The 13,281-nt window shown below is 43.8% G+C and overlaps 1 protein-coding gene across 8 annotated transcripts in view; it reads right to left on the minus strand.

Annotated features, from left to right (window-relative positions):
- myo18ab (myosin XVIIIA b) overlaps positions 1-13,281 on the minus strand; it is a 130,880-nt gene that overhangs the window by 66,676 nt on the left and 50,923 nt on the right. For all 8 annotated transcript variants that reach the window (XM_071205323.1, XM_071205319.1, XM_034097091.1 and 5 more), the window contains 4 exons: positions 9,967-10,137; positions 8,582-8,672; positions 4,002-4,194; positions 3,438-3,524 (listed from right to left, as the gene is read on the minus strand). In XM_071205323.1, coding sequence (XP_071061424.1) covers positions 3,438-3,524; positions 4,002-4,194; positions 8,582-8,672; positions 9,967-10,137 — 542 coding nt within the window. The remainder of the gene's footprint in view (positions 1-3,437; positions 3,525-4,001; positions 4,195-8,581; positions 8,673-9,966; positions 10,138-13,281) is intronic.

The following is a 13,281-nucleotide window of genomic DNA, read 5'->3' on the forward strand; positions in this document are numbered from 1 at the left end:
GAGGCGCTACAGGGAAAGTTAAGCAATCAGCAGAGGGGAACATCGATGTCTGAAGAACATTTTAATTCACCCATCTAATAGTTTTTGAGTTGATTCAAAGTAACGTCACGTGGCGTAAGAGGAGAAGACATTAGTATACATCTTAATATGTGTGCCATTCTAGATTAGAGCATTTTCAGGAAACTTTGACCGACTGCTTGTGCTTTAGGAAAGATCAGGGGATCCTCAAAGGCTCTGGGGTTTATCTTCTTGGGACCATCAGTATCTGTATCGAATGGCATGGTTATCCATCCAATGGTTGATGAAATATTTCAGATCTCAACTGACCGACCAACTGACCGACCAACTGACCGACCGACCGACCGACCGACCGACCGACCGACCGACCGACTGACCAACCGACTAACTGACCAACCAACTAACCGACCAACTGACCGACCGACCGACCGACCGACCGACCGACCGACCGACCGACCGACCGACTGACCAACCGACTAACTGACCAACCAACTAACCGACCGACCGACATGGCCATCCACAGAGCTAGCCGCCAACACGGCTACAAAACCCTAACCCCTTTGACTGGAAAATCTTGTTTCTTACTTCCGTACAAACCCAAAGATTATTCATAGGATTTCCTGATCTTCCGCCACTATGATAAACGATTGGTTAGGTTTGTCGCAAAAGCTAAAAGGCTAGAAACAACCACGAATGCGGCTTTCACACCAGCGCTTTTCAGTTTCTAGCTCCGAGCGGGAGCTTTTCTGGTTCAGCTCCGGTTTCCCTTTTCAGCTCCCGCTCTGTGCACACCGCCCACTGGCGCCCCAGAGCTGCCCCTGCTGCGTCATGACGTCACCGTTTACATCGCTGATTTGCTCCCCAACGGCACCCATTACGGCGCTCACAACAACAACTGCGTCGGGTCGATGATCGTGTTGCTTTTAATCACACGAAGCCAGAATAAATTGAATAACGACTTCTCCAACCTTATACTTTTCTCCAGAGTGCCGTGGTTCATTGGTTATTAATGTGTTTCTGCAGCATTTACCGACCGCTGCAGTGCTGGCTGCTCTTCCACAGAGTTTATTCTCCCGTTAGCTCCCGGTTAGCTCACACTGCAGCGGCCGCTCTAAAGTATTCACTGTCCGACTCACACAAGCAGCTGATGCATATCCCCAGTTCCCCTTAGCCTAAGTGAATGTGTGTCAGTCTGAATTGACGCTGTTTGGTATCACAACGCTGTTATGAAAGTTTCTCTGGTATAAAACGGGTGATGTTGGCATAGCAACCGAAGCTAAACTGACTACTTGCATCCGATAGCTGCAATAATACAAAACAACACGTCTGCCTCTCTCCACAATGATCGATAACAGCGAACGGATGGTCAAAGTAAGGCACAAATAAACAGAATCACACGAAGCCTGGTTAGTGTTGCCTGACTTTATAAAGTGTGTTTATAGGCACTACTGCTTGTAGGCAGGCATGACAGTCGACCCATGGGAGGTGGGTTTAGTTTCCTGCACGCCTCGACGTAAGAGAGACGTAAGCGACGTCGCCTCTTAGCTCCAAAGCTCTTGCCTCTGGACCGACAATTTTTTGGAGCTGGAAATGAAGCGGATTCCGGAGCTAAGAGCCGGCGCCGCTGCGGTGTGAACTGGAAAACCCGGCGCTTTTCAGGCTCTAGCTCCGAGCCGGAGCTGAAAAGGCGCTGGTGTGAAAGGGGCATTAAAGTTAAGGAACCATCACATTTTCATATTATCACTTCCTCTCAAACCAACGCTATGATTAGGGTTTAGTTTGTTTTAGGCAAACACATTGATTATGGCTCAAAATAACAAATCTGCTGAGGTGAGGTAACCCTTGTAGACACACAAGTCCACGATAAGGCTATTCTTCGCCTCCACCAACAGTGCGACACCATTGTGTCTTCCAAAATCATCCATTTCCTGATCACCGCATTTCTGTAATGGAGGTTTGGTTGGTATAAATACATTAGTCTACTTTATGTGTGAATGCGAATGTTAGCTCTGACTGTGTTAACAGTTCCAGTCTCTCTACAATTCTATGCTTATTATCTCTTTGTTGCCGACGCTGCTAATAAAACGCTTCATGATCAGAGCTTTCTCATCAGTCTCATGAGGTTTCCACTCCACACGTATATATGTACACAGTGACACATTTAACCTTGCTTTTACAACTCCAGTGCAAATCTATTCCAAGTCTTTTAGAAACGCGTTTGTATCCCACTTGCTCAAGCCAATACACATCAATGCTTCGGATTGGCAGCACACACATTTGTACCACTCATAATAATTGATTGGGCTCTGCAGTACAACGCCCTTTGAAGAGGGGGCCAACAAGAAGGAAACAAACCACCAACCTTATTCCAATTAATATTGCTGATGTATTCCAAAAGGAAATGTTAGCACGTTAGCCACAATCACAGAGAACCAAGCTAATTGTTTTAATGATAAATGATAATAGTTTGCTTTTGTCTTTTGTTAGGAGTTTTCATTTGACACAATTGCGCAAGTTGTAAAGACCTGGCATGTGAAAGGAAAAACGCCAACTTCTACAGAGCTCACCACATGCTCGTGTAGAAGTAATCTTTGCTGATGATATAATCAATAGTTGTAAGCGCTGCTGTTGATTTAATCATTTATTCATAGAGGGAAACCTTTGAACCAGGACGGTCTTTCTTTCTGCTAGCAGTGTTTCCTGCTCAAGAATGACTTTAATGGTCCTAATAACGTGCCATTGTAATATGAATGGGGCCATATTGTGCACATTCCAGGTTAATAATGGTATGTAGTGTCTCTACTGTGACATGTTTCCATGCTTTAAAGTTCAAAAAGCGCTTTATTTTTCTCATACTGCCTGTGCTGCAGCACCTCTTTTCAAACCAGTATTGTGATTGGTCACAATGCTTAGCCTATCACGCACATTACAATGTGTTGGAGCGCTAGCCAATAGAGGTGTGAGTGTTATATAGTGATGTCACAATGTTACGGAACTAAACAAAGTAGTCGAATCAAGGCATTTCAGGCAGGAGAGAGAAACTCCCTCTGGAGGGAACTTTGGGATTTTAGCCTTTGCAGATTTACATGCACTAAAACCTACTTGTCACACTACAGGAAAGGGAACACCTTCAAATGCATAATAGGGCCTCTTTAATATGTGATATAAGATGCTCTCCTCCTTCAAACATGTTTCAGATTGACTTCATGCAAGTGTTCTGTCTTTTAAAAGCGTTCTTCATCAATACAATCTTTAACTTACATCATCAGTGTGCCTGCGTTTCTATGGTGGTGTTATATTCTAATGTCCTGAGTGTTTAGGTAAATGGGTCCTGCCATGGTTCAGGTGGGAACACAACACAGTGAGGTCACATGCACAGAGAGGTGTGATGCAGCAGGAGGAGTGTTTCGTGTGCTTACCAGAGCTTGGGTGGAGGCTTGGTCAATAGCCGCTACAGACAGTGAGGTACTGGACTCTATGTCATCTAAAGCAAGTTCTATGTTTTCCTAGATGCAGGAGGGATAAAGGCGGATGGTTAGTAACCTACAGGAGAATTACCAGCAGGAAATGAAATCATCAATGAATCAAAAATTAGATTTGAAATCAGCTTTAACGAGACAGTAGATTGGGTTGTGTGAGAGTATGTTGCACACTAGCATGATTTGTTTTCTTATGAGCTCTTCTCAGTAAGCTCTGGTGGTTTCTATGCATGCATATCGGTTTTGATTTTGTCCCGAGAACAGTTTGAATTATCCAGAGATTCTCAAGGTGGAAAAGTAAAGGTTTACTTTCCCACTGCATTTGGATTATGCACACTTTTCAAAAGCAAAACCATCAATCTGCAGGGGTAGACACCACCACAGATGAGAGGTACATAACAAGAGGTTGAACAAATCATTTAAAAGTAATCATTTACTGCAGAGAATCTTAGGTATAAAAAGAATGTTCTGTGTGTGTATGATCGTGATATGCTCTGTCGGCACCTCCTTGTATCTCTCCATCTCCTGGACGAAGGTGCGTTCATGGAACAGGGTCTGCAGCCTCTCCTGGGTGTAGTTGTGGCAGAGCTCCTCGAACGTGGCGCCGCGCTGCTGCTGAGCGATCCGAGGGTTCTGGAAGCCCGGAGTGTCCACGATGAGCAGGGAGCACAGGGAGTGCTGACTGGACTTCAGAGCCCTGAGGGACACAAGGGCGTCACGGAGCTTTAGTGATGCGGCGTTGACACGGGGACGCTGCACAGTACTGCGAAAAGACTCTTTGTCTGTCCAAAATCCAAACACATTCTATAGAGTGGTGACGTGTGTTTTTGGCAGACCCGGAAAAGCAATGGGATTTTTTTGTAATAAAACAGCCAATGAAATGCATACATAACAGCAGCATACCTTCATATCACCACTGCTAAGGTAAAGATGCCTAATAACTGGTACAGTATGATGACGTTTAGTAGTCACATTTAGCCACATGTTAGCAACACCAGCTGGGTGTTTTACTGATATACTTTATGTTGAGGGAAAAAAACATGGACATCTCGTAAGCTTCTGTTAATGACAGACTTATTTTAGGCATTTAACCAAAAACAACATTGACAAGGCAAGGGTAGCTGGAAGTGAAGTTAACTCATTCTCAGTTTTAGGACTCATTCCCGCATCCCTCCATTAACAATAATATAAAAGAGAAAAGAGCAGTTTCAGCAGGGGACTGTGCCGTCTCCTTTCCTGTTCACCTTATCCACCTCTGACGGTCAATACCACTCAATGCCCCCTGCAGAAGTTTTGGGATGACTCTGCAGTGGTAGGGTGTTTCAGGGATGGACGGGAGGAGGAGTACAGAGCGCTGGCGGGTGCTTTTGTAGAGTGGACTGGAGGAAATCATCTGCTTCTGAATGTGGCCAAGACCAGAGAGATGGCCATTGATTTCAGGAGGAAGAGGACGTCTCCTCATCCCCTGTGCATTCTGGGAGAGGGTGTGGCTGTTGTGGAGGACTACATGTACCTGGGAGTGCACTTAAGCCGCGGCCACACGAGGGCGATAACGGTCGTATCTGCGACAGTTCACTATCAGATAGACGGTTCGGCCACACGAGGCCGACATGGAAACGCAGAAAACGATAACGATAACGGGTCCCTAGGGGGGTAGATCTGCAAACTAAACGCTCTGGGGGGCAACCGGCTCTGTGTTTACGCCTATACGATCATTTCCTGATAACGCAATAGCCCCGCCTCTCCTGCTCAGAGATCAGCTGCTGGGCTGTCAGGAGAGGGGGAGGAAAAGAGAGGCTCCGTTTTTATTCTTATATTATTATAAAGAGTCGTTATTCGTTTGTTTTAAAGCTCAATAAATAATAAAGAAGACCTTTGACCGGCACTTTTATAATTTTGTTCGGAAACTTTAACGGACAAAAATCTAACTGAAACTCTGCCGCACGGTCGCCTCGTTCCTTGGAAGAGGCGGAGAGGTGGGTGTTTTTCATCTGCTGGTGGACTACCGGAGAGATTTACAGCAGGAGCACACGCTTGCCTCGGGGAGGGACAAAAAGAGCCAGAGCGTCCACAGCGGAGAATAAACAGAAGGGCAACCATGGCAACCATGCGCGGCAAGTCTTCTTTGCTGCTTTTGTGGCAGGACTACAGCGTCACTTACAGGCCTGGCATATGTACTACAGCATCTCCAGCACTTTCGAGCGGTCTCGTGTGAACGGACACGTTTCTGGTGCCTGTTGCGTGTGGACGGAAGACATTTTTGATAACGATTGCGGTCCTTTAGCGTCCTTGTGTGGCTCCAGCCTTAGACAATGGGCTGAACTGGAGGATCAACACTGACGCTGTGTACAAGAAGGGGATGAGCAGACTCTATTTTCTGAGGAAGCTGAGATCCTTCCACGTGTGCAGCAAGATGCTGGAGATCTTCTAGTCTGTTGTGGCCAGTGTACTCTTCTTTGCTGTGGTCTGCTGGGGGGGGGGGGGCAGCATCAGAGCCGGTGACACCAGCAGGATCAATAAACTGATCAGGAAAGCTGGGTCTGTCATCGGCATCAAGCTGGACCCCTTTGAAGCTGTAGTGGAGAGGAGGACACTGAACAGGCTGTTGTCCATGATGGATAACCCACCCATCCTCTCCACCTGCAGCTGGACAGTCAACGGAGCTCCTTCTCCAACAGACTGCTGCAGCTCCGCTGTCACAAGGACCGATACAGGAACACATTCCTGCCCACTGCAATAACTCTGTACAACAAATCACCTCTGGCTGGAAGAGAACTCTGTATGTATGATATCTTGTCAAATTCAAAACATGTATATTTTCTATTTTCTTGTTTATTTCTAGTTTTGTTTTATTGTAGAATGCCTCGTCTTTTATGCTGCTGCAACACAAACAATTTCCCAAATTGGGATCAATAAAGTACTTATCTTATCTGTTATCTTTAGTTGCTAGTTTTCGGTGCATATCTTTCTCTGTGTGTACCAAATTTTGGCACTTTGTTTGAAAAGGTGCTAATAAATTAAGTTTAAAAGAATAATTATTATTGTTTTACTAATAATAATTATTGTATTTTAAGATTAATTGCGGATATACATGGTTAACATACAAAAACAACTCGGTGTTTCCCCTAGGTCAGTGCTTCTCAAAGTGTGGTCTGCGGACCACTGGTGGTCCGTGAGCGCCCCCTAGTGGTCCGTGAGTATATTGGTAAAATTTCACATTTGAAATACATTTATTTATTTAAGTTTTCCGGGAGGTTCAATGATGGGAGGTTAAGTTTCACTTTCAATTGCATGATATAGCCCAGATAAACACCATCACACATGTGGCCACTTGTTTGTACCATTTTCAGGCGATTTGTAAAAAACGATGTGTTTTTAGATATTTGTGGAGTTAGGTGGTCCGCGAGTGTTTTTGTATTGGTTAAGTGGTCCTTGGTATGAAAAAGTTTGAGAAACACTGCCCTAGGTATACTGCTTTGGGCTGCTGCCTGAGCAATTAATACACAAATAAAGTAATTATAATATATTTTTTTTTTTTTTTTTTTTTTAAACACCTTGAATTTCAGGGGGGGCTCCGTTGGCTCCAAGACAATGGTAGGGGAAACACTGAAGTTACCTACTGTAACTCCAGCTTCTATGAGTATTGGCGAAGCCCTGTAAGGCTATCGCTATTGGGTAATCCCCCTGCGCACCCCTGAAACACTTGTAGTCCACGCCCACCCGCAAGGTGGGCCCCACCCTCGGGCTCCCTTCCGGTATAAATAGGAAAGAGGCCCGACAATCCGCTCCCATACAAAATAACTTTTCTTCAGCTATTCGTAGAGCCAGTGGGGCCCAGCGCTTGGAGGGCTTCGCCAATACTCATAGAAGCTGGGTTACAGTAGGTAACTTCAGTTCTATTTCGTATATATGGCTTCGCCCTCTAAGGCTATCGCTATTGGGTTAAGGGCGAAGCATGATGTAGTCTGCGCCCCACTGGGTCCGCCCGGCACTAGAAGCACAGACACACCTGCTCAGATAATAACCCATGCCTATTGCGCCATGCGTAATGGCTCATCGCTGTCCCTGGAATATAGCATAACATGAATATTCTCCAAGAGGGGACGAAGGCTGGGAACAATACATACCTGCCGCTGTGAGAAAGTAGAGACGAAGGTCACACTTTGCCCAGTGACAAAAAGAGGGGGAACAGCAGCTCTCTGCGTGCAGGCAGGCAGGAGAGCGCACAGCTGGATCCCTGAAGTCACTCACTCTGACCAGACACTCCGTACAGGGTGTGTCAGAGAGGAATGGGAGACATCCCTCAGTTCAAAGCCAAAGTGCGAGCGTGGGAGTGAGAGAGGGCGCACCGGTACCGGCGCTGTTGTTATTAGAATCTGGTGCTAGCTGCGCTAACGGATATAAGAAGTAGATGTTGCTAGCAAATTGGCTAGAACCGGCCCTGGTACTAGACTATGTGTCTGCCAGCACAAGAAAGAGCCTTTCTTGTGCTGGCAGACACATAGAAACAAATTGACGGGGCGCACTTCGCACACACAAAAAAATTCCACGCGTTCCACGCTCACATTATGCTGGACCCACGTGCCTTAGCACCGCGCTATGACTCCATCCTAGGGGAAACACTGAATTGTTTAGAAGTATCTGTGAGTTTCACCGTGTGTGCAGGGGGAACAAAAGCACTGCAGCTCAGTATATTCAGACATAGGCACGTAGAAATAGCACAAAGAAGGAAAAAAATTGGAAACAAGAAAAAAAGCAAATTGATTTCACAGCCACCTGTGTAACGCTGCCAAGACTAATTGTTTTTTTCAAAGTCACGCCAGAATGAAAGCTTCTCCTGACTACTTACAAGAAAGAAATTGGAAAAATCACTGAAGCTTTTTATACACTAAAACAAACAAACAAATAAATAAAAAAGGAGGGAGAAAGGTGAGAAGGAAATAACAGAGGCTTAACAACTAAGAGAGGGAGGAAGAATGGACAAAGAGCCGAGTCTGCATCCCGTCTCATTATCAAGAAAGACACTGAAGCTGTTTTAATGAACATGAACCAAAACATAATAGTAAGGTATTTGCAGGTCTAACCTGTTAATCAGGGAGATGACGAGGGTGAAGAGCTCGGAGTAGAGTCCTGAGGCCATGGCTTCCAAACACTCCAGAGCTGTGACCTTAGGGCCTGAGAGAAGAAGAGACACCAACAGTACAAACATGAAGAACATTACATCAACAGTGTACAGCTGCAGGGGTTTCACGTTTTCTATTTGATCATGGAACAATATGGGCTAGTGGTTGTGAGGGTAAGGAAAAAACGGTGGTTTGGTTTTTTTAAGGACTTCTCTTTGAATGACTATCTAAACTTAAATGATTCTAAGGGTGCAAGCGATAACCCAATCCCCTCTAGTACAGAGAACTCTCAATGACCAAACGCTGGGTTGTCTTTGTGATGAATGGCCGGCTGCACACGAGCTATTGAGTGCCGTGTATAACATCTGAATAGAGTGGTGCAGGCATGAGTGCTAAATCCTGGGAGTGGGTTAGCATTTCTGGTTACCCCGTCCTAAAGTCAGAGTTTTTTATTAGGTTTTTGAATTAGGTGTATGAAATAGATTATTTGGTTAATTAATGCTTAATGTGACTTAAAAACAATATCAGGGGGAAAACATATTTATAAAAACACAAGAAGCTTCAGTTAGAAAGTGCAATAAAAAAATATACATATATATTACACATGTAGCTTAGGAGATATTTATAAATATTATGTATGGAGCTAGTGGCTTAAAATATTTTTCACGTTTTGTTCTAGACATAAAAAACGTCATCACTGCACCCTCTATACCAGTGATTCTCAAATGGGGGTACGCAGACCCCTAGGGGTACGTCGGGGTACTGTAGGGGGTACTTGAGATTAAAAAAAAAAAACTAAAAAAAGTTAATTAAAAAAATACCATGCATGATTACAAAATAATATTAGTAAAATAAGTTAAATATAAAACACAATTTCACATAAAATATTCCTAGAACCACCTCATATAAACATGTCAAATGTGTGTATTGTATAGTTTTGCATAATATATCATTTTGTTCATTGGTTTGTTAAACTTCTTGGAAAAATCTTTTTTTTCGTTATGATATTTTTCATGCATAAAATGAAAATATCCTTAGTTTGTTGTAATGCATGCATGAAGGAGTAAATAAATCACACACTGAGGGAACATCACTATATTGGAATTATTTGTATAGGGTTTTTTGATCAAAAATGTTCGGGGTCGGTCAGGGGGTACTCGGCTGAGAAAATGTTTCAAAGGGGGTACATGACTGAAAAAGGTTTGAGCTCTATACAAATGAGCTTCGATGAACTGATCCTCACACACTATCAGGGATAGAGCACCCACAGCTGACCCCATCAGAGGTTCAGTGGAGAGTCGGTGTGCAAATGATCTAAAAAGAAGATTTATCCGTTGTTTTTTTACCCGAGTTGTCGCCCTGGCCTCCATCGTCTGCTTTCCCTCTGAATGAGGTGGAGTGCTGCATTCCTTTAGCCTGGTGCTTAAAGATGGAGGAGGACAGCTCCTCCAAGGTGCAGCCCAGCAAGTACGCTGCCTTCTGGGCCCATTCATGTCGGGCAAACTGCCTACGTCCAGCTAAAAACACAGTAGAAGTGGTTTAGAGTACAAAGAGATATGCAACTAGGACCTGAGGAAGAAGGATAATGAAATGACAGCTATAGAAAGACAAGAGGGAGAAGCAGGAATAGTAGAAACAATAGACATGCATCAGAAAACCTGAGTATCTTCTGTTTCTTCTAAGCTAGAGGAAAAGACACTATACAAGTAGTCCTGGCCTTTCTCAGCAGGTGTGGGTGGTACATTGTCTGACTGTGGGATTGGTGTGAAAACTGACCGATAAGGTGTTAAGAATCCTACTTGAGGCTGAGTTTGTAAATCAATATAACATGTAGTTCTTTTTTCTACCCGGTCATCTCGCCATCAGAAAGCATCCATGTTTAGAGTACGACGAATAAGCATGATGTGGGAAATGACTCCTATACGGAGATTCCACTGCTTCCCTTTATTCAATATGAGCGTTTGAGTTCGTGGAAACACAGGGCACCGTTTCTAATGTGTCAGTGGCTCTTTATATGAACCACAGCCACTTTAGCCATGCTGCAAATGACCGTGGACACACCCACAGACAACTTGGAGACATTTAAATGTTGTCATCTTGTCAGATCCTGTGTCTTTTTTTACAAACTGGAGGTGTATGTCTCTTGCACTTTTCTTTATGTTGCAATTGTGGGGCTGCTCTCATTAGCCTTTTGATTTTTGCAACAGAGGTTCGGTTAGATTTAAGCCCTTGCAGTCAACATGTCGATCAATCAATGTTTATTTATACAGTATAGTCCAATATCACAAATGTTACATTTGTCTCAGTGGTCTTCACAGTTTGTACAAAATATCAGTATGACAGTATGTCCTTAGACCCTCTGTCCTTAGACCCTCTGTCCTTAGACCCTCACATCGTACAAGGAAAAACTTCCGGAGAAAACCCACAGTTTAAAGGGGAACATGGGAGAAACCTCAGGGAGAGCAACAGAGGAGGGATCCCTCTCCCAGGACGGACAGACGTGCAATAGATGCCGTGTGTAAATCGAAAAGATAATACATTTGTATGTATGTATGATGTATCCTTTGGGAAGATTCTTGATCTCAAATTGCTCTGGATGGCCAGAAAGTGTGTGTGAACCCTGTACTGCAGCCTTTGCCTCTGTATGAATGTGTGGCTAAGGGATTTGCAACTCATATGTTTGAAAGTGCTCTGAAGGGTCGTAACGCCTGGAAAGGCTATATAAATACAGTCCATTTACCACTTAAAGGGCCACTCCGCTAATGTAGCTTGTCAACATCAATGTACAAGTCTTGAGGAATCTATACAGACAGTTTAACAGCCGAATAATGTTTCTATGGTAGGGATGTTAAAAAATGTGAGTGCACCGGTTGAAAGAGTGCACATGGTTGAACTCGCGATGCATCGGTTGCAAAGACGCTACGGAGAAAGAGAAACACAGTGCACCGAAAAATACCTACAAATCAAACGTTTGGCAACACTTCGGATTTTTCAAGAAAGACGGTCAACTTGAAAAATCGCTCGCAAATTGTAAACGATGCCGTGCCGCTTTAAAGTACACAAGTAGTACGAGGAACTTAGCGACGCACATAAAGAGGCGACATGGGGTCTGCGGCTGAAAAGAGAAACCTGAGAGTTAGACATGAGTTAAATCACTCAGTGAGGTGTTCTGTCAGAGAGTGGTGTTTAGTTACAGCAGCCTGTGACGGCCAATAATAGTTTATCACGAGAACCGCCAATCGGGTCAATTTGACCCAGAGCTGTTTTTTATTGTATGTAACTTTTTCTCAATAAAATATTAAAGAGTCCCAGTCCGTGACTTTTCCTGAAAGTGTGTTATGTTATGTAGCACCCTATGTTGTTAAAAATTGTCAATATGAAGTCAGATTGAAGAAATCGCCAAAACAAAATCCATTTATACCTATTTACGCCCAGCGGGTCATATTGACCCCACCCCTTTTCGCGCTATTGGTTTTGAGTGTAAACAAACATGACGTGTTGCTATAGCAACACCTTTTGTCTACTGCGGTTCCTTATAGATTGAGAGAGAGAGAGAGAGAGAGAGAGAGAGAGAGAGAGAGAGAGAGAGAGAGAGAGATATTGATAGCGACAGTCTGTCGTGAAGGAGCGTGGAGACTGCTCCCGCTGTTTGTTTTTCATCCAACAACCACCTCACAAACATTGCTTGTAAAACACCAATACCACAGGACCATTTTTCTTTTTAAAGCAATACTTTTACCTTGAAAATCAATGCATTCTAATAACGGGTCAATTTCACCCCGGTGGCGGCTTTAGGTATTAAAAAATCTCTGGCGGTTCGAGTGTTAAATGTCTTCCTTACTGTAAGCAGTTATGAAATACCTGTTTGTGAAAGGTTATTTGTATTTTGTATTGTTCATATAGAAACCACTGCTTTCTGCTCACTGATGAGTGTTCAGCACATCAGGCTGGCAGCTGTGTGGGCATGGCACTATGGTACAGTAGTTGTTATTTGCACATTGTTAATCATGGGCAATGCATCCTTACATTGTTTAACTGTGAGGTGTTATAACATTGTGCTGTACTCTGGAGACAGAGAACACTACTACACTTGTGAAAAGGCCTGTTTGTGAAAGGTCCAAGTGTTTTGTTTTTTTAAGCTAAAAAAGAAGCAGCATGATGGTACTAGTAGAGAGAACCAAATATGGAAAGCACTTTTTTGTTCATACTTTGCTGCATATAAGGAAATTAAGGAATAAAACTAAATCCTCTGTCATACCATATTGAAGTATCATTATTTTGCATCGTGTTGAATCGCATCGTATCGCATAATGTTGAATCAAATCGAACTGTATCGCAACAGGGGTGAATCGTATCGCATCGCCTGGTGCTTCAAATGTATCGTTAATGTATCGTATCGGCCTCTGTGATGGAGATGCACATCCCTATTCTATGGCTGCCAAAAGGGTCTGCAAAGATTTCTTAAATGATGTCAGTTGATTATCTGGGCTTGCTCACTCACATACACTCACATACACTTCTTTATAGTAGACATGCCAATGGGACCAATGTGGGGTTAAGTATATTGCCCAAAGACTCTTCACACATTGGCTGCAGGGGTGGGGATCAAACCTCGGACCCTCTGATTGGTAGGCGCTTATTTAAAAAAGGTCAACACGGCC

The sequence above is a fragment of the Pseudochaenichthys georgianus genome, chromosome 13 (genome assembly GCF_902827115.2).
Source record: "Pseudochaenichthys georgianus chromosome 13, fPseGeo1.2, whole genome shotgun sequence".
Lineage (NCBI taxonomy): Eukaryota > Metazoa > Chordata > Actinopteri > Perciformes > Channichthyidae > Pseudochaenichthys > Pseudochaenichthys georgianus.